Raw genomic sequence first — 27,735 nt, forward strand, 5'->3', positions numbered from 1 at the left:
ATCAAAGGAAAAAAAATAGTGGGTGCTCAGCACCTACCAACCACAGCAGTTTGGCAGTGCACTCAATCAGCTATTCAGAGGTGCCACCATACAGCTGCTCAGCAGCTATCATCAAACAACTATTTAGGGGCTCAGGGAGAGACTTGGGGGAGAGGGCGGAGAGCAACAAGAGGACGGAAGCTTCAGGAAAGAGGTGTGGTGGGAAGAAATGGAGCAAAGGCAGGACCTTATGGGAGAAGGGTGAAGTGCAGCAGGGCTTCAGGCAGAGAAGCACTGAGATGGATAAGTGATAGGTTTTAATAAAATATTGTGGAAGTCAGACTAGCTGGAACCAGAAGCAGGAAGGAAAGATAGCTCTTCCAGTCACCTGTTGCAGCTACTCTTCTCTCCCCAGGTGTTGTTTGGGTTGCTACTTTATTTATTAAAATAAGTTACCACGTTGATTCTAACTAAAGTTAACAAGGAAGCTTGCAGGTTTTCAAATTCAAAGCAGCTATTCCAGGGCCTAACCCAACTCTTACTAAAGTTAATGAAAACACTAATAGACTTTACACAGGAGCTGGATCAGACACACAGATAAGCACTAATGAAAAGTCATAAAATTAACTAGACAAAAATCTCAACTGCAGAAGAATAAAGCAAGCAAAGCTGGTAGCAGCCAGTATGCACCTGCTCATTATCACGTGTATAGGTACTATAAGCATATGTTTTCCTCAGTAACAAGTTGCACATAACTAGAGTGCAGTTACTTCCCCAGCCACCCACCTTCCTTCCTTTTTGGAGAGGTGAGAATAAAAGCAGGGGGGTCGGAGGGAGGAGGAGGAGAGGGAAAAAGGCAACTGACCTTCTGAACCGTGGTGGTAAGATCCAAGCAGAGCTGAATGATTCTGTTCTTTGTCACAGAGAAGTCTGCAATCCCTGTAAATGGGGCCCTGTAACAAAACAAAATCCCCATAGGATAAAGAACCCTCTTGGCTCCCAACTCTGGCTGCTAATGGGCACCGCATGTAGATTTACGCAGTTGCAGGTCAGGTAGTTCCTGCACATCTCAGGTTTGCTATCACATTAACAATGTAAAAATGTCACCTGAATAACATACCAGCAGTAAACAGACTAAAGTGCCTTTGAACACAAGTGCACCAATAGGGTTAATAACTACTCTTATAACAAGTGTATTCTCTACCATGAAAAATATCTCAGCCATGATCAGTCTCTGCAATGGCTGCTAACTTTTTAAGCACTGTTTACAAAGATCTGAAGTCCAAATCAGACCTATACAAGGTGATTATGCCCTCTTTTAAAAGGACACAACTGTACTGAGCTGTTGAGGGGCCACTTTAGCCCCAACCTGCTATTTTACGACAGGGAGGGAGGGGGAAGGGGAAAGTTCCAAAAAACTGAGTGGGCTCAACGTTGGGCAATTCAGCCATCTCGCTGCTGGGGCTGAGAACAGCAGATAGGAAAACTGGTGGGGCCTGGCAGCGATCAGAGGAAAGGGAAGGATCAAGTGAGAAGACCATGCTCCTGCCAGGAAACACCACCTGACAGTGACAGGAGGGCCAGTCATGGGATAACAGCTCTTCCTCCCCATGATCTCTTTTGACCTCCCTCTCCACAAGCTGGATCCTTAAGAAAGCTGGCACCATGCAAGAGAATTTGCAATAATCTCTTATCCTGTCCAAGCATCACTGCTGGGACACTATCTGCTCAGCTGCCTGTTTGTTTCCGCAGCAGCTGTCACAGAGACACCTTCCCCCGAGTAAGGAAAAGCAAAAAAGCGTCTTTTGCTGCCTGTCTTTCTCCACATGCAGAAGAGAGCAAATTCAATCAAAAATTAAAGCCACGTTAACCAACGGCTATCTTTTAAGAAGTCATTTTGTGTGAGAGTGGAAGAGCACACTGTATCTGTATAGAGGTTTGAGGGGAGTCAGGGAGAGTGGAAATTTACTTCAAAGCCCTATCTGTACTCTAGGAAAATCTGAAAGGAAAAGGTGTGTGTGTTTGGGGGGGGGGGGTTTCCCACCCCTCTAAACACCAGATCCACTGATTTTAGCAATATCACACCATGCCCCATAGCCACCAGCATCCTGGCAATTCAACTTGCTAATTACAGACATCCTAAAACTTAAATAAAATGGTGGTCTGGGTAGGAACAAAGAGGCTTTTACATCCAAACATGACTCTACAAGCTGCCTTTGCAAACAGGAATAATTCATTTCACTAACACAAACGACCATGTAGACTTTTTTTTTTTTTTTAAAGAGTATCAATCACATACCTGTCCAACCATGCTAGCAAGGCTTTAGCAGCACCAATGAGCTCCACCACAGAGGTGAGGAATTCATTGGGGGGTTTGCGTGAGATTTTTCCATCATAATTTGAATTTTTCCTCCGGCTGTTGATATAATTCTGCAGGTTATTGGAAGAAGCTCGCAATTTGAGAACCAAGTTCTTCATATTGTCTGTTTCAAGGCCATAATTCTGCAAGAAAAAGATTTTTTTTAAATAGCTTTGTATGCGTATATAGAAAGTCCATCTAAGCTAATTGCCCCACAAAACAGACTAAATGGGATGGAGAATACAGAAACGTGCCTATAAGAGTCTCTCTCGACAAAAGAAAAGTTGCTTGGGAAAAAGTAACATGATAAAACTAGACACCACTGGACAACCAGCTCTGTAAAATGCAGTCTTTGATCTATATTAGGCATTTGGAAGTATGATATTAATCCTAGTCATCCTCAATGCTCTTAACTCCTAGAAAATGCAGGAAGTCCCCAAAACCTATTATGGGTGACCAGGTAACTTGTTTTTTGGAAAGCAGGGGGAGGTACTGTCCACATGCATGAAGTAGAAAAGCTGTCCATTGATTTCTGAACATTCAGATGTAGCAGGTTTCCATTTCCAGCTGCAGAATGCCACGCAGACAAACCCATCAGAAATTACCTCACTGAAGGCCTGACTTTACTATGTGACAAATCTCAAATTTTCACCAAAGTCATTGTGAGTTGAAGGAACTCAGAATATTAGGGCCGAGAGTCCCACCATATCATTTGATTCATACTGGAACACAAGAGTACTGATTGCATTTTTCTCCCATTAAAGGGAACAGAAGTCTGGCTGCTCCCAATACTATGGTGGAAAACCAGAGGCAGCACAACTACGTTCCATTCACCACAAAAGTAAGGGGGAACTTTAAGTCTGCTGGAGGACAAACATTGAGCCACCAGGAAATAGACACAAATTTAAATGTTATACTAGGGTTTTGACTATGGAATTATAATCAGCATTAATTGTTTCCCTACAAGGAAAGGGCATTTATTTGCAAGTGTGTGCATAGCATCAACACTACATACAAGAATAAAAACCGCCTTTGAAGTCTCCTTTTCCTCCTCCCCCCCCCCCAAAAAAAAATTAAGGTAAAACCTATAGCATTCTAGATGGCTCAGGAGAATAATAGAGGACCTGAAATATCCAAGTCAGGAGTTCAAATGCAGCCCAGCTCACTAATAACAAAAATTAGAATCCAGTTGGTATATGCAGCTTGTCTCCATGCAAATGTCAGTCACAAAACCCATGCTATAGACCAGCGGTTCTCAAACTTTTTGGGCTCCAGAGCCCTTTACATGCGTAAAAATTTATGCAGAGACCCAGCAGTCCACTGATTGTATGTGTTGTACCTATCGATGTTTCCAGTTTGTCAGCCTCACAAAGCCCCTAGAGAGGTCTCGCTGAGCCCTGGGGCTCTGCGGAGCACAGTTTGAGAAACACTGCTACAGACAACGGAGGTTAAGGCCAAGATTTTCAAATGTGGTTACTAATCTGGAATACCTCACTGGAAACATCTTAAACAAGTCTGGTGTTTAGAGGTCAGGTAAATCCCTCAGCACTTTCTGAAAAATAAAGTCTCTTTAAAGCATCTGAAGCTGAGTACCGAGAAACAGGAATACCCCAAATTACTTGCCATATTTGAAAAAAAGTTTGGCTCTAGTCTCTAGTGTCTTGTCTCTACTGTGATTTTTGTGACATTTTCCCATCAAGGCTATTCCACAGATGAATTTCCACCACCCTTAGCAATGACAGAAGCCCTAGTGTAGACTACCTATGATCCTGAGTTGGAGCTACACCAACACCATGGCACAAACCTCTGCTTAGACATGGCCCAAGTCAATAAAGCACCACTCCAGCACAAAGATCACTTTGGATTAAAAAAAAATATACAGCAACTCAAGGAGTAATTAAATGGACATAATATGGAAGCCTTCTGATGATTTTCAACTGCATTTTCTAAGTGCTGATTTACTTATTTGTAAGAGATGCATCAAACCAGCTGTCCTATACAAATCTAAGTCATTCTCGGTCTCCTCCCAATCACAGAATTCCTTCCAAAGCCCTCTAACGACCTTCAAAAAATGACTCTTTCCACTCCATTAAGCTTACATGACCCACACACCACCTTTGCGGGCAATATTCCAGGTGTAGGATTGTTCATGTAGGTTGTTGTGCTCTCAAGTCTCATATACTTTGTGGATTTCCTGGTCAAAGGTGCATAATGAAGTCTGGGATACCTTGGACTGAAAAAGTGATGGGGAAACAAAAAAGAAAACACCCCCCCCCTACCCTAAAAAGCCCTACAGAATTCTCCACAAAAAATCCAAAGATAATGGCATTTTCCAGCCATTGGGGGTTGGGGGGGGAGGAAAGCAATGAATGGAGATTGCCTATCTCCTAGAACTGAAAGGGACCTTGAAAGGTCACCAAGTCTAGTCCCCTGCCTTCACAGCAGGACCTAATACCATCCCTGACAGATTTTTGCCCCAAATGGCCTCCTCAACGATTGAGCTCACAACCCTGGGTTTAGCAGGCCAAAGCTCAAACCACTAAGCTATCCCTCCCCCTAAAGGCATTAAACTGCCTTTAAACTAACTCCCTCCTCTGTCCACAGTCCAGTGGGTATCCACCACACAAACCCAGTTAAGCAATTGACAAGGGAGCACATAGAAGCCAGAGTACAGCTAGAAATGTGTTGCTGAGATGAGAGAGGATGCAGTCTAAGAAACATTACTCTTCCAACAGGAGAGGATATCCTTACGTTTCCGTCATCCTAGAGCAGGAAAAATTTTGGCTTTAATAAACAAAGTGAGCATTACATTCTGAAGCCATATAAACTTGCCACCTTACAACTTAAAGAAAAACAAACAGTAGGCTATTATTCTAATGAGTTTCCTGCATCTGCATTCTGATGAGTTTTTTCATCCTCTCTTACACGATGCTGCAATAGTGTTTGTTTTTGGTGTGCTGCTTCCCCACCACCAGCTCTGAGTGCCGAGCCAACTCCTGCAGCCACAAGAATGTGAATGTAGCAGAATGCCAGAAAAACAGAAAAGTCTAATTACACTGGCAAGGGAAGCGAGTGCACAGAATATTCCTTCACTGGGGACTGAAAATGTTATAGGCCTTTTTAACCCTCATGGACAGCAACAGTCAAACAAGTGATTCAATAGCTAGAACCACTTGATATGGAGCTGTGAACCTTTCAAATGAGACAGGAGAGTGGCCAACTGTAGAATTCCCAAGGCCTGAATTTCAAGCACTCAGGCATACACCCAGAGGGACAAAAACATGCCTAATTTGTGCAAGCAGATATCATCATTGCACAACAAGCAGTCACTCACCTTGTGGAGTAACAAAGGTACTTCAAGATGTGTGTCCCTGTGGCTGCACGTCTGTGTCCCTGCACTACTGATCGGCGAACTTCAGTAGCAGGGCCCGCTGGGTTCATGCATGCATGGTCTTTCCTTGTCCTGTGCCATAAAGCTAATTAGTGTGTGACTAGCTGCCCTCTTTCCTTCTCATAAATCAGAACAGTCCAACACAGAAGGAAGGAAGATGGATTAGAGCATCCATTGAGACACACATCTTGAAGAATCATGCTCACTGCACAAGGTGACTAACAACTTCTTCAAGAAGCATCTCTTTGCGTGCCCGGTTGTAGGTGAATACCAAATCGCACCTTTTTGGAGGGTGAGGACTTGGGAGTTGGCTCAGCCACCGATGATATTACTGTTACACCAAAGATGGCATCAGAGATGGAGTCCCCCAATGATTGCACAGTGTCCTGCGAAGACATGGGCAGGCACCCATGTCACCACTCTGCAGATAGCTGCAATAGGGACATTCTTACAGAAGGCAACAGATGAGGAGATCGATCTTGTGGAACAGTGCTAGTGCCCAAAGGGTCGATGGGCCCATGAGCAGTACAGGGTACCAATGGTCACCATGAGGCATGTGTGCTGGATTGTGGGCCCAGAGCTGGTAGCACCAATGATACCAAGCGAGATGCAATCGCTGGCAGTAAACACCGAGCTCTCCAAAGAGAATTGCCACTCTTTTTTTGACCTGAGAGAGGAGTCCCCAATGCATGTCTTTGACACCCCCTCTCCCCCAATGCTTCTAAGTCTAAGGTTAAGGGGAAAACTCATGCTCATCAGAGAGCTGCCTCCGTAAAGATGGTGTTTTGGAGGCACTCTCTGTTCTTGTGGGATCTTAGGCAGAGCTGCTGGCCAAGAGAACACTTCTACTGGATGTGGCCTTCACTGAGGCAGTAGATGCACTAGGAGTAATTTTCGGTGATCAGGTGCAAGTGGGACACTTCTCAAAACCCCAGACAGCCAGGCATACCCTTGTGCTCCCTCCTTCCCCTCTCCGCACTGGAGGTTGACAGAAGAACACAATGTGGTGGGTTGTGTTTTTTTTTTGTTTGTTTGTTTTTGTTTGTTTTGTTTTGTTTTTTTTTTTTTTTTAGAAAAACAGAATGAGGAAAGAAACAAAAGAACCTTTGAAGGAAGTTACATTTAGCAAAGTAAGCATTAATGATCCACACATGGGCAGCTAAGACTCCATCTCTAGAGAGAGATGGTTGAGAAGGTACTGAGGAGAACAGTACATGTGTGGGCCCAATGGATACTGCAACATTCTCCAGTCATCAGTCCAGTGCAGGGACACAAAAATGCGTACAGCGGGGCACTGGTAAGACATTCATCTTGAAGTAGAACCTACAATGGCACAACTGCTTTTATGAGAAAATGAGTGTTTCCAGATTGGATTCAATTCGGTTCCATTCTATTCATGTTCCCATTATCTACCTAATATCATGGGATCTGAACTCCTACATGATTTTGATGCTTGATCTCCCTCCAATTACTACTTTGATTTAAAAATCACATAGTTTATGCAAATCAACATTTTTAATCTTCAAAATGTTTTACAGATTATCAGTCAATCGTCAACATCACCAGGAGGTAGCTAAATATAATCCGCTTCATTTTAGTTTCCCCACCTTTAAGATCAGATTAAGTGATTCACCAGAGGCCACCAAAGGAGTCAGAATTAGAATCAGAGAGTTGCTGGCTCCCAGTCCCATGCTCCAGTCATGCCTCTCCTCTCTATTTATACACACTGCGTCACTCAAGTGAGGTTTTCCTTTTAATTCATTTTAGCACATAGCTGAAGCCCCCCAAAATTGGCTTTTTGCTTTAAAAAGTTTAGTACAACCCAATATTAATGCTTTAACTATTTATTATTTCAAGAAGAAACAATCCTGTTGATTATGTACAGGGACATTTTTTCCTAGTTCAATACATCAAGAAAGTTCTCATCAAAACATACAAAGAACTGGGGCATCAGGAGTACATTATATCCAACATGCCGATCTAGTTATTCATTAATTGGCAAGACATATGCCAGGGTACAGCTTAAAGAATACACCTCAAAGTGCGTCTGTTCTTTCCCTCTCCTGTCCCAGTTCCCCTTCCCCCTGCACCAAACCATGTTATAGTTTACAGAGACAACACTGCACTGATCTGACAACTACTTGACTTAAGGGATAGAAGATTCAGAAAGTATACATTCTGAAAATACATGGATTAGGGATGTAAAAAAAATATTAACCAATCAAAATTCTATTAGTTACATAGTTAACTACAGGGCTTAGCTGCCAGACGCTGCCCCATGACGCTGCTGGCTCCTAAGTGGGAAACCAGTTACCCTTTTACATCCCTAACATGGATTCCAATTTCCTTCTGTCTCAAACTCAAGTTATAAATTTCTATCCATGGACAGTTACAGCACAAGCACAGCAGTGTACACTTAACCCAAAACAAGACTTGCATCTGTACTAGTATTTTTGATTCATCTAATTTTTCAGGTCAATTCCATAAGCACAACTTATTATGAAATCATTTTGCACTGGAGTCCTTTGAAATGCCACCATCGTACATCTTAATCTGGTGTTCTTGTACCACGGATGAGATGCTGAATTCCTCACATGCTCCTGAAGACGATGACACACCAGATACCGTTACATTGTTCTGCACCACCGTGATGCAACACAGAATCAGGGAATACTAGAACTGGAAGGGAACTTGAAAAGTCGTCTAGTCCACTCTCCTGCCCTCATGGCAGGACTAAGCACCATCTAGATCATCCTTGATAGATGTTTATCTAACCTGCTCTTAAATATCTCCAATGATGGAGACTGTACAACATTCCTAAGCAATTTATTCCAGTGCTTAACCACTCTGACAGGAAGCTTTTCCTAATGTCCAACCTAAACCTTCCTTGCTACAATTTAAGCCCATTGCTTTTCACCCTATCATCCAAAGTTAAGGCTCCCAAAGCAACTCTACTTTTCTTTATTTCTTTTTTCTTTTTTTGGAGAGGGAAGAGGGGGAAAATCATAGGAGCTTTTGTGGTATGGAGTGGGACTAAAGGACACCCTTGAAAGAGATTCAGGAAAGAACCATGCTAGGCAAAACTGAGGGGAAAGGGCAATCTTTCATAAAGACTGTGGAAAAAACACCAAGATCCTGACAAGGCCACAGAGAAGTCAGTTGCATTTGGTATGTGCCCAGTCACGTAGGAGTAGATCTTGGAAGGCAGAGGAAGAAGTCTTCATAAAAATATGCTTAACGGTAATTATGGATTATGTTTGTCTTTTTCAGATTTAGGAAAAAAGTCAGTTCAGCACAAAATACCTGACTGCATTAGTATTTAAAGTGTATCTAAAGGATGTGGAGACAATAGAAAGGAGATCACCTCTTCCCTCAGAAGAAAAGTGAAAGCATTAGCAAAGCCATGAAAAACTTACTGACATGCAAACACAAAGCAGAAACAGAGCCCAAAATTAAAGGCTCATTTGATACAACATCATCTTTCCTAAAACTCAGGGAAAAAAAGAAATTAAGACGACAACAAAGGCACAGATATAACACAGAAATACCTTCCACCTCCCATTCATCTACCCTCCCCCCCCCAAAAAAAAACAACCAAGGACATTTCAGTTATACCATATGAACTCTATCTGATGCATTAACTTGAGCTATACCACCCCAAGTATTTCCAGAAATGGGTCTGAGGTCAAAACTTTTGTCTACAAAGGAAATTAGGGGGAAATTGTAGCAGATAAAACACAGCTTTAGGTTCTGGCAGGCATCCAGCTTTGTTTTATTCTAATATAACAGTAAGAAGAAAAATGCCTTGGGGTGGCTGCCACATCCATTATTTCACTCAAGTCTGTATACTGTACATTTACTGCTTCACCAGACCCTTCCCCCCACCCCCGTAACACTACACCCCACCCCCACAGCATGAATCATAGTTCAGTTCTTCCCGTTAATATTCACTTAAAAGTTAAAAAAATTGATACACAGAAATATTTAGGAAAAAAGCCTTTGCTATTGTACTAACATTTGGCTGAAGTATTAGAACAAAATATTTTAAAGTTCTTTTGACGAAACACATTTGCTATGTTACAAGATATCCCCTTTGTCCTTGGTTTAATCAAGAACAAATGATCTCTGTACCACCTTTTTGAAACAAGAATAGCGCATTTCACATGGAGTAAAAGCTCTGTCCATTTTAAGAAGAACACAGTGCAACAAACGTTACATAGTGAATGGAATGTAGGCCAGTAATGGCCAAAGAATTGCAGAGCATTCTTTCCCACCATTCTCAGTGATGTAATTGTATATATTCCTGGCTCCAGTGCATAACATTACATCAAACACATACTCAAAGTGTGCCCAAATCATGGCTTTTAAATAAACTGTATCTGAAATACTTTAGCATCAATACAGACAGCAATTTATGCATTCATTCCAGAGCAGCTCCACATTTAAAATCCATACAGCAAGAAGGAGACATTTCAGGCACATGATTTTTTTGTGTCCACCTGATCTATTCTCCTACCATAGATATTTCTGAATTCATTTTAAAGGCCTATTTACGATTATCTACAAGAGTAGAGATCTGTAGCTTTGCTAATTCATGGAGCAGAGATGTGGCTAGCTTAGTCCAATCCGTATCAACAATTATTCATCTACCATTTTCCAATGTCATTTTTTATGACCAATGCATTGCTTGACTGCAATATAGACAGTAACAGGGACCATGTGATTTTGCCTTAATGCCACTCAAACAACATTAAATTACTTGTATTTAAAGACTGAAATTAACGGGGGGAGGGGGGTAGATGCAAGAACTATTAATGTGGAATTTGTCTCAATTAAGCAATTTTCTACCGTTTCATTTGCAATACAAGACGACACATCTTTATGTTCACTGTATAACTGACCAGTGCACAGAGAAGATCCACAGCCTCCAGAACTAGTTCTTGGTGTCCAATTCGTGAGATACCCAACTCTTCAAGATCTTGATGGGAAATCTGTAACAGCTGTTCACCATTTATCTTCTCCCGTTCAAATTTAGGGACATACTGCTGTAGGCTATCATCCAAGCCTAACAAGAAAGTGAGAGAAACAAACGGTCAGTTTTGTTTAATTATAAACATCAGAAAGAAATGCTGTCACCAATATATGTAACACCAAATTATCAAGCAAATGACACCTCACATCAAGTTGAATATTGGCAAAAAAAGAGAACAAGCGCATCAAATCGTCTGCAAAACAGACACATGCCCAACTTGGAATATGCTCTCAGTTGTGCACACCCTCCAGGAGTATGCCCAAGTAGATAAACAAGTCTTAGCTTAGCTTCAGATTAGTGTAGAGCTTTGGAGAAATGCACTCCTTTTGGGGATATTTTCAAATGGGGAACAAGGCCTGCTGCAACTAGTATTTGGCCCATCTTGAATTAGTTATTAGGACTGACCGAAGCCCCTTACAGAAAAACTTGAACTGCAAGTAACATTATGTACTATTTAACAGCTAAGATAGGTGATGTGCTTTATAGGATGCAAGGAAAATCAACCCCTGTACTTTGAAAAAAGTCTAATTTAAAAAGCAGAAAACCACTACTGAAGGGAAAGGGAAGTAACAAAGACAAAACAATCAAGATAATGCTTGATGTGTCTTAATAGTTCCATGATTTATCCAAGACAAACTGCATTTACTATCATTCCCTGAATCATCCATTCCCTGTTGCAAAAGCTGAAGGCCCAGAGTCAAGATGAAATCTAGTTAGCTTTGTTTTTATATTTTTTTTTTAAAAGAAAATATTTAAAAGTACTCCCCTTCTCCAATTTGCAGACACAATTCAACAGAATAAAGAAAAACAAAATCATACTCATTTAGTCTGCTTTATCTGAAAAAATGCATAGATAGTCTCATTAGAACTACATATTTGAAATATAGCCCATATACTTGACAGTTGTATAATATCCAAAATATTCTGTAAGTGATGACAAAAATGCATTGATAGGTTTTCAAAAGTTTAGTGTTAATATTTATTTTTCCCTTTATAGTGAAATTGGAGTGGAATGGGGGGAAGGGCAGGGGAGAAGGGGTCCACACATTATCAATGGAAACAGAACTGAACTAAAAAGAACAAGGAAAGAAGAGTACCAAGTGGAAGTCATCAACTCGCAAGAGGTGACAACCTGACATATTGGGTTGCCATATTCATATCTGAGAGAAAAATAAAAAAGGACTTTGCAAGTCAATGCAGTGTATTCATACAATAGCAGCAAAGTATAAAGTCACTACTGCCTTACCATTTCTAGCCACAGGAACCTTGCAGATTGCAAGTTCTTGGGGGCTGAAACTTGTTTAATGAACTTGACTTGCCCTAATGACACTCTACAAGCAATGAACAGCAACAATCGACACAAATAGGATCAGGCAGCCTGCCCCCTTCTAAGAGTTGTGCATGCTTAGTTGTCAGACTGTGGGCAGGTGTATCCACACACCGGAGCGTCCCATGGCTATAGGCAGACTAGGGCGCCGCCACCCGTGGCGCCCAACGATGTCATCAGTCCATTGACAGCCCTGCAGGCGGGGGCGCCAATCACGCATTCCGCCTGGGGTGCCAGCTGCCGCAACTCCTGTCCACACACAACATACATGTGCTTAAAAAATCAAGCTATTTTGTGCTGCCAACACCTATTTAAGTGCCCAAAGACAAGTTGGATAAGCACAAATTTCCTAGTGCTGTCTCCTATTACAGTTTTATTTAAAGTTTAAAGTTCTATTTTAGTGAGTCCTCAAATGTTCTGAAAATTGAAGCTAGTGTCTTCTTTTCCTGATGTGTGCCGAATTCCCTTTTGACGTCTACATACTTTTTCCAGTAAAACTTGCCTTCATTTTTAAAATATTTACTTTTTTTAAACAAATCTAAAGCAAGGCTCAGATACAGCACATATATTTGGCATTCCCAATTTTAATGCTTACCCTGTAGACCCTGTTTCCCATCACTACCCATTGGAAGCCCACAATTGAAAGACATCTCAAGCAACTACATTTCATTTAAACTGCTATAACTTTTCCCCCAAAATTTCTTGGACATGATATTCAGGCACATGAACATGCACATCTCCATGAGAAATATAAATGTGCCTTTCCGTTTGGTTGGGACTTTTCCACATTTACAGTTTCCTCTTCTTGAGTATCTATCATCAATCTGAATCTATTATTGAAAATATGTATTTAAAAGATAAATTCTGTGCTTTTTATAATAACCCTTAAGAACAATGCTTTCATGGTTACTATAGGAGAATATTAGTAAACTGAAATAATGCTACCAAATTACTGTATGTGGCTATTAATTCAAAACAGTCAATACCAGGGTACAAGGACTGCTCATGGAAGTAAACATGTCAAGACCAAAGTCATGAAAAAGTAATAATTGTTATGCAAAAGCAGGAAATGAACACTTGGAAACCAATATTTTTATGGCAAATATTCAAACTGATTTTAAAACTTTTTTCCACAAAGGAACATATGTTTAAGTTCTTTAATATTTTAATTCTGAATACAAATAGATTTATTGCCCACGGTTTCATTTTCCATAATGTGAATGAAATATTTATGTACAGTATGGAAGCCAAAACCCCTCTTGTTCCCATAATAGGGCAAAAGAAGTTTCACACAAACTCATGTAAGTCTGGTTAACAAAAGAATTTGGAAAACATTTTTTAAAACAACATTCAAACGTATCTTGATACATTAGCAACATTCCATCTCTTCCAACTATCTGAGAGGTTCCAGTTCTTATCAATTTTATATATGAAGTTTGAGCAATACAGAGATTCTCTTCTACACTTCAGTTTTCTCCATCTGCAGAACCAAGATGCTTCAGGAGAACTTGGATTTTCCAGAAAGCTTTGTCCTTCAGATACTCTCTCAAATACATGCAGAGTGCTTAAATCAGGGGTCACAACCTTTCCGAAGTGGTGTGCCAAGATTTAACCCTCCTTTCCTGGGCCATGCCACTCTCCCAGGAGCAGGGGAGGGACTCTCTCCACCATACACCCCGTGGACCACCTGGGACAATGCAAACCTTTCTGCTGACTACCAGTTGCTAGTGGAAACTCACCATTACTTACATAATTATGCCCAAGCCATTTTGCTAGTGCTGCAGCTGGGGAGAACGGTTAAAATTAAATTATTAAACAGATTAAGTGTTTGAACTTTTTCATGTTAGCTGATCAAACTTCATGTCCAACACAAAAGGTTTCAATGTTTTCTTTATTTATGGCAGGTGTGGGAAACCCTTTTTTTGGGGGGGGGGGTCACTGGCCCACAGAAAAATCAGTTGGGGGCCAAACAAGTGAGAAGCAAAGAACTCTCAAAATCTCCAACCCTCACTGATGTGGCCCCCAACTGAGACACCTCACTCTTCTGGCACTCCAGCCCCATGAAGTTAGGGAAAGGGTTAGGGAAGACTGAAGTTCAGGGCTTCCCATAGGCCAGATTTACTTTTCTGGGGTTCCCAAATTAGTGGATTTTGTGGACCCCCTTAGGCTTCGGGGTGGGAACAAAAATGAGGGGCTCAATGTGCGGGACAGGGCTGCTAGCAAGTGGGATACAGGATCTGGGTGAGAGGTGGGGTGCAGAATGGGATAAGAAGGGCAGGGCCTGGAAGGGAGTTTGGCAGCAGGAGAGGGTATGGGATGGGGTATGAAAGGGAGTTTGAGGGCAGGAAGTGATTGGGGGCAGTAACACAGAAAAGGTGAAAGGGTGAGAATGCAATCAATAGCTAGTTAGGGAAGGAAGGCAAAGAAGTGGGGAGTAAAGGAATGTGCATCTTCTGCACAGTAAAACTGTATCCCCACCCTCAACTTCCCTCAGGCCCGTGATACCCCCCCAGCCTGATCCCCTGCATCGCCCCATGCCCCTCAGTGCAACCTGTGACCCTTCCCATCCTGTCCCCTCATCTCCTTCACCCCCCTCCAATCCCCACATCCCTATGTCCCCAGTGCACTCACCAGCAGGACGGCAACACTGGGACTTGCAGCCCCACGGGGAGCAGTGCTGAGATGGGAAGCGGCGGGGGTGGGGATGGGGGAAGAGAGAGAGTCTCCTCCCTGCCTGGCCCAGCCCTTTGCCTATAGGCTGTGGGTCTCATGCTGGGGCAGGCAGAGCCCAGGGCTGCCTAGAGCTAGCTCCAGCCTGGCCAGGCAGAGCAGGTTGCTGGGGAAGGGGCCCCCTGCATACAGCCTGTAGGGAGAGGCACAGCTCAGGCCCCAGTGCACCACATGTGCTGGCTGCCTAGTCCCAGCTCAATGGAGCAGGCCCAACCCCACAAAGCAGGCTGAGCCCCACCCTCTCCCGAAGCAGAGCATGTAGCCAGAAGCAAGGGCTGCGGTTAGCTCCCAGGAGCTGCACGCCCAGGCCGATGCATGCAGGCACCTCTCCCGTCCCCTGCCCTAGCAAGAAGCCAGAGCTGTTCCTCCAGCCTGCAGGAGTGAGGGCTGAGGCTGGAGCTGCAGCACTGGCTCCCCGCTGCATGGGGTGGGCGAGGGGCAGGGCTCAGCTCACACCTCTAGTGCCAGTGAAAATCGGCTAGGGGTTGCTGACCCCTGGCTTAAAGGAATACAGTATTTTATCTCCTACTTTTCAGTTCCATTTCAGCACAGATGTTACACAATGGACCATAGCAAAGCTACAAACAATCCGTGTGCGTCTAGTAGGAAGGACAATCCATTATCTGCAGGGAATATGGCAAGGCAACTTACAAAAAAAAGTACAGGCAGTCCCCGACTTACGCGGATCCGACTTATGTCGGATCCGCACTTACGAACGGGGCTTTCTCGCCCCGGAAGTCAGGGCGAGAAAGCCCCGTTCGTAAGCTTCTCCGGTGCCCCTGGTCTGCTGGAGACCGTCTCCAGCAGACCAGGGGCACCGGGCGGGTTCCCGCGCTTCTGAGGCTTTGCCAGAGCAAAGCCTCAGAGGCGCCGGGAACCGCCGCTGCTGCCGCTTCAATCTGGGTGCCTGTGGTCTGCTGGGGACGGTCCCCAGCAGATCACAGGCACCCAGATTGAAGCGGCAGCAGCGGCGGTTCCCCGCGCCTCTGAGGCTTTGCTCTGGCAAAGCCTCAGAGGCGCGGGACCCCCCCGCGGCTGCGGCTTCAGTCCGGGAGCCTGTGGTCTGCTGGGGACGGTCCCCAGCAGACCACAGGCACCCAGATTGAAGCCGCAGCCGCGGCGGGGTCCCTCCCTCTGAGGCTTTGCCAGAGCAAAGCCTCAGAGGCTCTGCTCCCCATGTCCCTGGTCTGCTGGGGAGGGGGGGGGGCGCGCAGCTAGTGTGCTCCCCCCCCCCCCCCCAGCAGACCAGGCTTTTGTTTTGGACTCTGGGGCAGAGAAGCTGGGGCGCTGCCGATTGGTCCTGCAGCGCCCGCTCTGGGCACTACTGGACCAACCCGGCAGCACCCCAGCTGCTCTGCCCCAGGTCCCGATTCAGCCACTGCTGGTCAGTTTCAGCAGCGGCTGAATCAGGACCCTGGGGCAGAGCAGATGGGGTGCTGCTAGGTTGGTCCAGTAGCACCCAGGAGCGGCGCTACTGGAGCAACCCAGCAGCACCCCAGCTGCTCTGCCCCAGGCGTCCCCAAGTCAGCTTCTGCTGAAACTGACCAGCACTGACTACAGGAAGCCCCAGGCAGAGTTGCTCTGCCCAGGGCTTCCTGGAATCAGCTGCTGATCAGTTTCAGCAGCAGCTGACTTGGGGACGCCTGGGGTTCTTAAGTTGATTCTGTATGTAAGTCAGAACTGGCGGTCAGTTTCAGCAGTGTCTGAATCTGGACGCCAGTTCCGACTTACATACAGATTCAACTTAAGAACAAACCTACAGTCCCTATCTTGTACGTAACCCGGGGACTGCCTGTAGTCTAGCTCCTGGCAAATTAATAAAGCATTCATTAGCACACTCCAGGGCTGAAAGGCCCAATTCTGGTATAAACTTATACCACTGTAGTTTAGAAGAAAAGCAAGCTAATTTTTTTCAGGATAATTAGAACTCCTCTTGCATCTCATAAAACCATTCAGTATATGAAGTTGGCAAGTGTCCATATACAATGTTATAATCCACTTCCAAAGATATGTCTAGAACAGTGATCCCTAAACTGTGGAGCATGCTCACCTCAAGGAAATGGAGGAATTTTCAGGAAGAGGGGGGACACACAAAGCGTTGCTAGGTCAGCTACCACCAGTGACACAGGGGCATGCAAAGGGGCCTGTGTTAACCCGCATAGGGGCCAGAAGGCATGCAATGGGGCCTAGGTCAGACCCAACCCCTTCTGACCTGGCTCTCAGCTCCACCCCCACGCCGCCCCTAGACCAGTGCTGTCCTCACTCCCTCTCTGACCCCAGGCCAGCTCCTCCTCCAGTTCAGCCCTGGCTCCACATTCCACCCAAGCTCCTCTACTGAGCCAATAATGGAGCGGGGCAGACAGATTCCATATGGGGAAAGGATGGGGGGGCGGGGGGGGGAGAGAGGAAAAGTATGGGCACCACAGTTCTACAACTTCAAGTAGCACTCAGCAGTATATGGGATATGGAAAAAGGGTTTATAATAGATTATGATTATATGTGATATCACTTTACAATGTATGTACAAAAGAGACTAGACATAAGAGTTAACATATTTTCCAGTTATTTTAAAGAATCCTAGTCGGGTTCATGTTACTAATATCCTGAAAATCCTCCAAGGAATCCCATAGTGTCTATTTAAAGTGTACAAATCTCACTCTTTACTTTTGGAAGGTGTGGGGGTGTGCAATAGATCCTTAGAACAGTCTAGACTCTCTTGTCTACAACAGCCCTTCATCAACACTCAAAACATCCCAGGAGTCACTTAATATTCTGTAACCATGCAAGATAATTAGGACAATATGAAAGTTTATAGATTCATACTGATACCAGTAATTAAATGATTATAGAAAGTTTCCAGGTCTCAATTTGTCATGATTAAGGAGGTCATTTTGATTCATAAAAAGAAACGTAGAAAACTATTACAAGGAAAATATAAAGTTGGGTCCCAGCCATAACCAACTGCTCACTGTGCACAGGCAATTAAAATTTCCACTATTTAAAAGACCAGTCTTTCAGCAATGAAAAATACAGATTTCAGGAATAAATCTGATTTAAGAATACCGAAGATAAAAAGGTTTGTCAACACAACATGAGCACACACATATATGCAATAATGATTTGTTTTGCTTAATCCCTTTGCTGGGGCAATAACAGACTATTTAATTAGGATATAACACGGAAACAGATTGAGAACTTAGAAAACAGTATCTACTTTCCATTCTGTAAAACAAATTAACGGCTTTAACCTATCAGATAACACCAAGACAGCATCTGGCTGTAAAAGAATAGCTGAACTCTAGTGCTAATTGGAGAAACCAATTAAGTGGACACCTAATGGTTTGGATAGCCTTTTATAGTTCCCATGTTGGCTGCCTAAGATTTATCCATTTCCTTGTCACTCTCAAGCAAACATTCCAACATTGTAAAAATCTGACCTTCATAACTGAGGGTATTACAGTCTTATTCTGCTCCACTACTTCAGCACTGACTAGGGTTGACAGATGGTTTCAACAAAAATACCAGACACACTTGACATTACATCACAATCTAGATTACATCTTATGTAGAAAATATCAGACATTTCTATTTTCTTATTTATATTTTCTTAACTTGTTTCCCGAACAGAAAGCTCAAATACTGGACCGTCTGGTTCAAAACTGGATACCTGGCAACTCTAGCACTGACATCTACCATTGGGAAACCCCTCCTAGAGGAAAATCTACCTCAGTACAGTGTGCTCATTTTAAAGAATGACAATCCTTAGCTAAGAGTCTCACCTACCTATGTTTTTTGATACTATAGTGTTGAATTCTTATATTTGATATTATGTTTATCATCATCAGGTAAGTCCATTCATTCATTTTCTTAACTCCAGGGCTGAAGAGAATGAAAGTTGTAGGAGTCAGAGGGACCACATGGCAGCATTAAGGTAGATGGGAGAGAGAGAATAGGGGAGGAGCCAGTGGCACATAGGCACCATTGTAGGCAGACAAGAAAGGGAACAAGACCTAGAAATGCTACAAGCTAGCTGTGAAGCAACAGAAGCACTGCATTACCCGCCAGTGACACTGCCTTCAGAGCTGGCATTGTATGGTATTATATAGTGACTAATTACTACTTCTGTGCTGCTGCTGGCAATCCCTTGCCTTCAGAGCTCAGCCCAGCCAGTAGCTGCATATCTCTGGCTGCAGAGCTCTGAAGTCAGCACAGAAGTAAAGGTGGCAATACAGTGCCAACGCCCCATCCAAAAAAAAACACCACTTTGTAACCCTTCCCCTGCTATTCCCTTTTGGAGGGGGTCTCCCAATTTGAGCAAAACACTGGTCTTCCCCTGTGACATGTGTTTAGCATAGGGTAAACACACATACAAGACCAGATTTCATAGTCCACAACATATTTTTCATGGCAATGAGTTTGGTGGGGCCCTACTTCTGAATTAACATCACTGACACCACTAGCCTATGAAACCCATGGAATGTCAAGGAATGACGCATCCAGAGACGTCTTCGGCAAATCAAAAAGTTCAAGTTCCCTGGACAGCTTTTTTTTTGTATTTGTTTTTAAAAGGAGCAAGTTGAAACTAATTTCAGTGTTAATTCATAATCCCTCCCCACTGTACCCCCAAAATACATTTAATAATAGGTATTCAGCACCTGCTTCTGGGTATTTCTTACTTGTAAGGTTTGCTCTATCATGCATCATCTAAAATATTCATCACATTTTAGAGTATCATTATATTATACCATTTCTTAGGCAGCTTTTTGGATTTGCTAAAAGAAGATACAAACTTCCAGGTGATCTTTGAAAAATTTTCTAGCATCTCAGACCAAATAATCAACCCTCTTTCAATGTGTGCTTTTGGTTGTATAAGTAACTTGCTTCACAAGCACTCAAGGCACAGTTGTTATCCGATCCAAAGTATCACATTACAAATAAGCCAGTAGAGAAAGAATGGTCTAGTCACAACGTAACAGACTCTTTGTTGCATAAAAATGACTTTTACAAAACTCCTAGGCCTAACACAGTCAAGTTGACTTCAGGGAATGTTAACACCTCCAAATTTTTGTCAAATCATTTAAGTAGGTCTTGATGATGCAGCCAAAGAGTGGTGCCCATAGGATTAAGTCTAGGATGACTCGCTGCTGACTTTGCAAACAACAACAGCATGACCTGATGTGTAGGTTCTTGCTTCTCATTGCCATCCAGAGATGGGACTGAAACAATTGCCGGTGTTTGCCTCCCAGTGTGGCCACACTTAGGAGAGTGCCTTTCTTCTCATTTTCTATGCACATCACAACAGGGAAAAGAGAGGTAACCAGCAGTCAGCTTTGCGAATGGACCTACTGTCCCACTAGATCCCAGTGCATATCTTGTGTAACAATTGTTTTCCTTATAGTCCCAACATGATGGATATTGTATTGTACATATATTTGACCTGAAAATATTTTTAAAAACCTTTGCCGAGAAATTAAGTCCCTATAGCCCACATTTATCCATAACCCTTTTACAAAATAAAACCAAAATATTTTACTATAACAGGTAAGGATGTTAAGGACCAGTCGATTATCTGAGAAGCAAATGCTTATCGGATAGTCAGTCGACTAGTTCATCCCTCTTCCCCCTTCCTGCCTCTATCAGATAGAGGCAGCGGGGGGAGGAGGGGGATGGAGAAGGGGTACTTCAAAGTGGCAGTGCTGCACAGCTGAGCCAGGGATCAGCTGTGCAGCACTGCTGCTTTGAAACCCTAAGGCGGCATTTCAAAGGGACTGCTGCCGCACAGCGATCTGCGGCTCAGCTGTGTGGCGCTGCCCCTTTCAAACACAGAAGCGGCGTTTAAAGGGGCAGCGCATGGAGCCCGGGGTCAGCTGTGGAATCTCCCGGGTTCTGTGTAAATGCCACGCAGAACCCAGAGTCAGCTCGGGAGTCCCCAGCTGACCCCGGACTCCAGGGTGCTGCTTCTTTGAAATGCGGAGGCGGTGTTTTAAAGGGGCAGCACCTCACAGCTGAGATGGGTGTTTCAAAGGGGCAGTGACCTGGAGCCTAAGGTCAGCTGGGGACTGCCCAGCTGATCACAGGTTCTGCTGAAATGCACCATGGAACCAAGTAATCCCCAGCTGATCCCAGGCACTATGTGACATGCAGGGCAGCATGGAGCCCGTTCAGCTGGGGATTCTTGTACATTGCAAAGCAGGCATGCCACGTGCAGCCCCAGTTCCCGCTGGCCCTGGGCTGCACGCGGAGTTCCACATTCCTCCTTGGAAATGTACAAGAGCCCCAATGGGGGCTCTTGTACATTTCCAAGGAGGAATGCAGAAGAGCCTATCAACTAGTTGATGGCAATTCCAATGACTACTCGACTAGTCAATTAACTGCAATTTAACATCCTTAATAACAGGGTGGCCAAATTTACTGACCCTCTGAGCCACATGCAACAATCTTTAAAAGTTCAAGAGCCGAGAAGGGCCCATTAGGGCTCTAGCCATGCTACTGCTGAAACCCCGAACCTCTGCAGGTGTGTGCTACAGGAATGAAGTCCCAAGAGGCCCTCCTTTCTATGCAAAAGTCAGAAACAACATAGGGGAGGGATGCCTCCCCCAGATTTCTGCCAGGGTTTGGGGACCCTACTCCATCATGTAGTGCCACTGGGCCCCCTCCTTGTATGGCAGTGGCTAGAGTTGGCAAACCGGGACTTATGGCCATGGGAAAGGAGATGCTTTTGCTGTTGCTTCTCACATGGAGCTGAAGTAGCAGCCCCTTCCTGCAGCTCCCAGCTTTTAACTCTACATAGAGAGGCAGCAGCAAACACCTGGGAGTTACAGAGAGAGGCTACTGAAGATAAGAAGGCGTGTGACTATTACTGTTAGGGCAGGGTTCAAACCTTTAAATTGTGCCCCCTGTTCTCTTAGGCTGTGTCCAGACTCAGGGGTTTTTTCGAAAAAAGTAGCCTTTTTTCGAAAAAACTTCACCTGCGTCTAGACTGCAGCCGCGTTCTTTCGAAATTAAATCGAAAGAATGCGGCTTTTCTTTCGACGGTGGTAAACCTAATTCCACGAGGAAGAACGCCTTCTTTCGAAAGTGCTCTTTCGAAAGAAGGCGTTCTTGACAGCAAACAGGCTTTTTAGAAAGAAAGCATCCAGACTCACTGGGTGCTTTCTTTCGAAAAAGCGGCTTGCTTTTTCGAAATTCCGCGTGCAGTCTAGACGCGCTCTTTCGAAAGTATCTTTCGAAAGAGCCTCTTTCGAAAGAGGCTTGCAGTCTAGACATAGCCTTAGTAGGCACCAGTCACCTCTGGCAGAAGCCTGTATCTCCACTACCCTGCTGCAGGGTAGAAGACCTGATCCTTCTCCTCCCACCCCAAAGGTAGTAGGCAGAGAATGAGAGAATATGGGGGCAGGGCTCTGCAGGCCACACTTGAACTCTAAAAAGCAGCTCATGAGTTGCAGTTTGGCCATTCATGATAAAACTTAACTTGATCAGAACTGGTATGTGTGTCATTTTGATTAATTGAATGGCTATGCAGGCTGAAGTATCTTTCTCCCTTTTGACTGCAGTCACGCCAAGGAGAATTGGCTAACACAGTAGCAAGAAAACATGGGCCCTACCTAGGCTGGGGCACCAACCATTGCTACAACTTTTGGAGCAGCATCTGTTGTAGTGCAGAAGCTAGAAGCAGTCTTTCTGGATAGCATGCATTAGCAGGGCAATATATGGAAACCAGTATTGCTGTGTCCCATGCTGACTGATTTAGAGGTTTGATCATGCAGCACCTTAGGCAAATAATTTGTAAAAAAAGAAACTATTTACCCTTTTCATAGTTTTGTTATTAAACAGCACTAAATCTGAGAATATTTAAATATCAGAGAGGCATAAGATCTCTCCATAATCTCAAATAATTTAAGTAAAAAAAAGAAGGGAGGTAAAGGTTTAATATTGAACTAAAGCATGACAATTTAAATGAGAAAAATACACCCACAGTTTCAAACTCCAGTGAGAAAGCCTAGCAAACATCGGGCCCTCTAAATAATGCTATGAAAAACAGTTTGGGATGAACGCATAGCTGTTCATTTTAGGAATGTAAAAGCCTGTTTAAAAAGTTAACCTGGTAAACAAAATGTTTAACTGGTTAACCAGGATCCCACAGTAGAAGGCTGCTCCAGCCCATCTGGGCTTAACCACACTGCAGGCTGCTCCTGCCAGGCCAGTCCACCAGTTAACTGGTTACCCCAGTAGGCATGCCAGTAAGTCAAATGCTTACTGGTTAACCTTTTACATCCCTGATTCATGTAGATTTTAATCCAAGTTGCAATATAAAAAGCAAATGGCAATGCACTCTGGAACTTACAAATCCAGATTGAAGCATGATTTCTAACTACAAAGTTTTCACCGACAAAACAAGCAAGTATTCCCTTGTAGATTTACCCAGCAATGCTTGGATCTTTAATTCAATGTTTTTCTTCATTTAAATCATTGCTCTGGAGTGAGGTTACAGATGAGGGGTTCAGTATGCAGGTTGCCCTGGAGAGAGAGGACTGCCCCAGCCCTCTCTCATCCCAGCTGCTTGGGGCCAGGTGAGAAGCACCTCTCCATGGTTGCTGCAGCTCCAAAGGGCACTGCCAGGGGAGGGGTAATGTCCCCCATCTGGGGGCAGGTCCAGATTGATCTTCCCCCTGTGCTCCCCAGCCAGAGTCAGAAATGCAGCCAACTGTGCAATTTCCCCTGGCTCCCTAACAAAGGGGAACAGCCAGCAATGTCCTTGTACAAATGAAGGAAATTAGCCCCCCTGCCCTCTCTCAAGGGTGGTTGTACAAGGGTGGAATTGAGCGGCTTGAGGCTAAGGCAGTCCCAGAGGGAGGGGGGGAGACACTCCCAACAAGACCCGTTCCCCAGCCTGATGATTGTCTGTCTCTTCTGTATAGTTTTATGAGAACAATCCCATTCGAGGCACATCCCATTTTCCTGGCACAACCAAATCCTTACTTTAGTTTAAGGTATGATAAGAAGCTGCATATTGAATTTGGTGGTCTGTTTAGGAGTTCTTGAATAGACAGACAGACTCACTCACGCACGCACAGACACACTCACTCAAATATACAGTAGACTAGGAGCATACCGTATAACACAACAGCATACTCAGTGAAAGACATCCCTGGGAAAAATTACCTGTGACCCATTCCAAGTGAAATATTGGCTAAAGCTCAACCACAATTCATGTTTAAAATTGCTCATTTTCAGACAAATCTTAGATATAACATTATGAGAGCCATGGGTCTCTTGTTATCTTCAGCTAGAGTTATAAGTCATTCCCATTATTCTCCCTAGGGATCTTCCTGTTATTCATGGCCTAGTTTTTAAGATTTAGAATTACAGGCAAAATAGTACTTTAATACCTGGAAAGCTATATAAATAGAAAAATGAACTGTACCAACACATCAGTGTTTAAAAAGGGTAAAGTAACTTAATTTAGATATAACCAGAATGACGCAATAAAAACATTATCTGGCATGAAGATATGGACTAAGAGCCAACCATGAACGTTCACTACACCTGATACTGAAAAATAGATCGTAATACCACCACCAATGCTATACCACACGATCTAAAGTGCAGCTGGGTAAGTTTGTCTATACACTGAAAATACAGACAATGTTAGCAGAAAGCCACTGTAGTACAAATCCATATATTTCAGAATCCGAAATACCCATGAGTTACATACACTCTGCGTGAAGATGATCTCCAATCACTACAGCTGCACATGCTGGCTTGTTTGCTTAAAAAAAAAACCCAATGTGCATACACAGACACAGAGACAGACATGCAGACAAGTTGTACCTCCCTTAACTGGGACTCCCTGGTCTGGCAACATCCGTTTTCTGGCATGGACCACAGAGCCCAAAAGCAGGGAGGTGTGGCAGGAGGACAGGAGCACATTAAGGGCCACCAGCAACCCAGTATGTATGTGTGGGGGGCTTAGAAGGAGGGGGGGGGAAAAACACATACGGGCTGCACAGCAGGGAGTTCTGTCCCCAGCCGCAGAACTCCAGCCCCAGCCGCAGAGCCAGCTGGCTGCGGAGCTCTGCCCTGGCTCCGCACCTGCCATGGTGCTCTACCCCAGCAGCATCTACAGAAACCTGGGGGGGGAGGGGAGAGGACAGCAGCAGGGGCAGGCTGGAGCCCTAATCCAGTGGCAGCACAGGCCAGGAGCTGAGGGAACTTCCCCTTGCTCGGGACCAGTCAGGTCCTGAAGGTGCTGGACCAGTCAGGTCCAACCAGTATTGGGAAGCAAGGACTTTTAAAAGCTGTGCTACACTACTCCTCTTATTCCTCAGCCCAATCAGCTTAATAGAGATAATCAGCAACATCTGGTCTTATCAATTAATTACTGGATGAAATGGCCAGTGTTATACAAAAGATCAGACTAGATGATGATAATGATCTCACCTGGAGTTAAAATCTACTAGTCTGTATTACACGCAGGTGATAAATACAGAATGTATTTACCTGTTAAAGTCGTACACAGTGACACTGAAAGACTGCTAGTCACCTACATTAATGGTCATTTTTCATGAAACAAGTCATTTGTTCAATACAACTTAGACACATGAAAGACACTCTGTATTGTTTCAGTAAGAACATCCAGAGCATCAGACCTGCGCATTATGCAGGAAGAGGGCTAAAGACAACTCTACAAGCTCTAATGATGTAAAAGGTTAACCATTAAGCCCCATTCTTAATGGGTGAGGCTTACCAATTCTGGTTAACCGGCAGGGGGTGCAGCACCTCCTCACCTACCCCAACCAGAGGACTGCTCCAGCCCCATGGGACCCACCAGATCAGCTCCATTCATGGCAGGCCCCACCATCCTCCTCTCCCCTGCCCCACCACAGGTTACATTAGGAGTGGGCAGTAATTTTTGTAAGGGGAGGGGGGGCAATTCACCAAAGTTGGTCATGGGCTAGCCCCAAGAGGGGAGAGGCCTTACGCAAAAGGGGCAGGGCCTCAGGTAGAAGTGTGGTTCCCTCTAGGCACCATGTGTGAAGGCAAGGAGAATTCGCGCACTCTCCCATGGGGGCAGGGGAGCACATGAGCTCTCACCCCACCGCCCCACCCTTCCAAGTGTGCATGGCCCAGAGGGACCTGCCAGACCTTTTGAACAGCTGGTGGTTCCCTCTGGGCACCCCTGGGGGTGGAGGAGGAGACTTTGAGCACTCCCCCGCCCCTGGGTCTTGATTGGCCTGGGGGCAGGAGCACGGCATGGTGAGCTGTGGACTGGATCAAATGGCTTGGCTGGGCAGATCCAGACCATGGGCCATATCTTGCCCACCTGTGGCTTACACCATGGCTCCCCAGGAATCTGGCTGCACAGCCCATAGGATAAACCTTCTCCCCAGGAAGGGGGGGGCTGGCAGGGGCTGCTGCCCTGCTCTCAGGGAGGATTCGCTGCTGGCTCTGCAGTATAAAGCTTATTTAAGTGTTATACTGCAAATTACACAGCATGTGTAAACACTATGATTTTTAGTGTTTACACAGTTACATTCTCACCCGCATTGTTACATTCCCTACAAGCTACTCAGTTCCTTCCCACATCACGCAACCAATCGTCACTACTTTCTAATGAAGCCCACAAAATAGGATGCTCTCTCTACCTACCTCAGAGTTTGAAGGCAAGTAGCAAGGATAGCATCATCTTGCGGATCTGCCGGATTCCCTAATTATAGTAATTACTTTAACACAAGTACAGACAAAATTGTCAAGGTTACTGGAATGATATTAAGGACTTGAATGCACCATATTTTAGTAGCTATTATGTGACCTGATTGTCAGAACATCTGGTCACCCACCCATAGACTGTGTCAAGGGAAAAGTGAATACATTTACACTGGGCTTAGTTAATTCATGCTACCTGAAGCTGGTCTAACCACAGCTTTTTTCCTAATGCCATTGCAGGAAAGTTGAGGTCAAGTTTGCTAACACATGTTACCGTAAATTAGCATATAAAATCCACGGATTATACACGTTTTTACAACCTCTCCCTCGCTGCCCGGCAAGGTATACAAGTTTATTTTTACTCATAAGCAGCTCCACCGCATGGAGGGCCTGACGAGCTACCAGCACACCTGTGCTGTGCTCTCCGTTCCTGCGCCCGAAGGAGGATGGGTTGCGCCTGGCTGTGGCTGCACGGGGCCTGGGTGCGAGTGTGGCTCCCCTCCCGCAGGCCGGCCAGCTTCCCTACGCTGCACTCTCCATCCCCCCTAGCTGGCAGCAGGATGGCTACCTAACAAAAGATGGGTGGAATGCAGAACATTGGCAGTTTATCCTGGTATGTGAAATTACCATGAAATAGCCTATAGAACCCACAGGTTATATACGTCACAGGTAATCTAAGAGGGTTTTTTTTTTCCACACAGCAAAGAAAAACCGCGGGTTATACACGCTAAAACACAGTAATTAAGTCTGACAAAGTTGGCCACTTTTCCTAGTCATCAAGACAAACCCATGGGCTTCACCGTTGAACATGTGGTCACTTAAATAGCTTTAGGCACCAAGGCTGAAAATGACTCAATGAGTTGGTAAAGATAAGCATGCCCCTCTTCAAAGATTTACCCTTCAAACTTTAGTAGCCAGACTCTTCCCTGAGACACTGAACACTCAACCTGTAATAAGAGTAACAACAGGCATTACAAACAAGGCCCACATTCAGGTTTCGATGTGCTGCTGGCAGCTCTTCAATGCTAACGCCTTACTACGTTCCAACCTCTGTCACAACCAGGGTTATTGGCTACAGCATTGGTGCCCAAACTCTTCCTGTCACGCACACCCCTTCCCAATAATGGAATCTGTCCATGCCCCCACCCTCCACAGTTGGCTCAATACAGGAAGCTTGGGCTAAAGGTGGAGCTTGGAACTGAACAAGGGAG

General features: G+C 44.5%; 1 protein-coding gene across 1 annotated transcript in view; it reads right to left on the reverse strand.

Moving 5' to 3' along the window:
• CNKSR3 (CNKSR family member 3) overlaps positions 1-27,735 on the reverse strand; it is an 87,141-nt gene that overhangs the window by 25,014 nt on the left and 34,392 nt on the right. Inside the window, exons 2-4 of the mRNA XM_075924474.2 lie at positions 10,631-10,794; positions 2,279-2,481; positions 845-932 (exon numbers count right to left, since the gene is read on the reverse strand). Coding sequence (XP_075780589.2) covers positions 845-932; positions 2,279-2,481; positions 10,631-10,794 — 455 coding nt within the window. The remainder of the gene's footprint in view (positions 1-844; positions 933-2,278; positions 2,482-10,630; positions 10,795-27,735) is intronic.

Source organism: Pelodiscus sinensis, chromosome 3 (genome assembly GCF_052426305.1).
Source record: "Pelodiscus sinensis isolate ZL-2025 chromosome 3, ASM5242630v1, whole genome shotgun sequence".
NCBI lineage: Eukaryota > Metazoa > Chordata > Testudines > Trionychidae > Pelodiscus > Pelodiscus sinensis.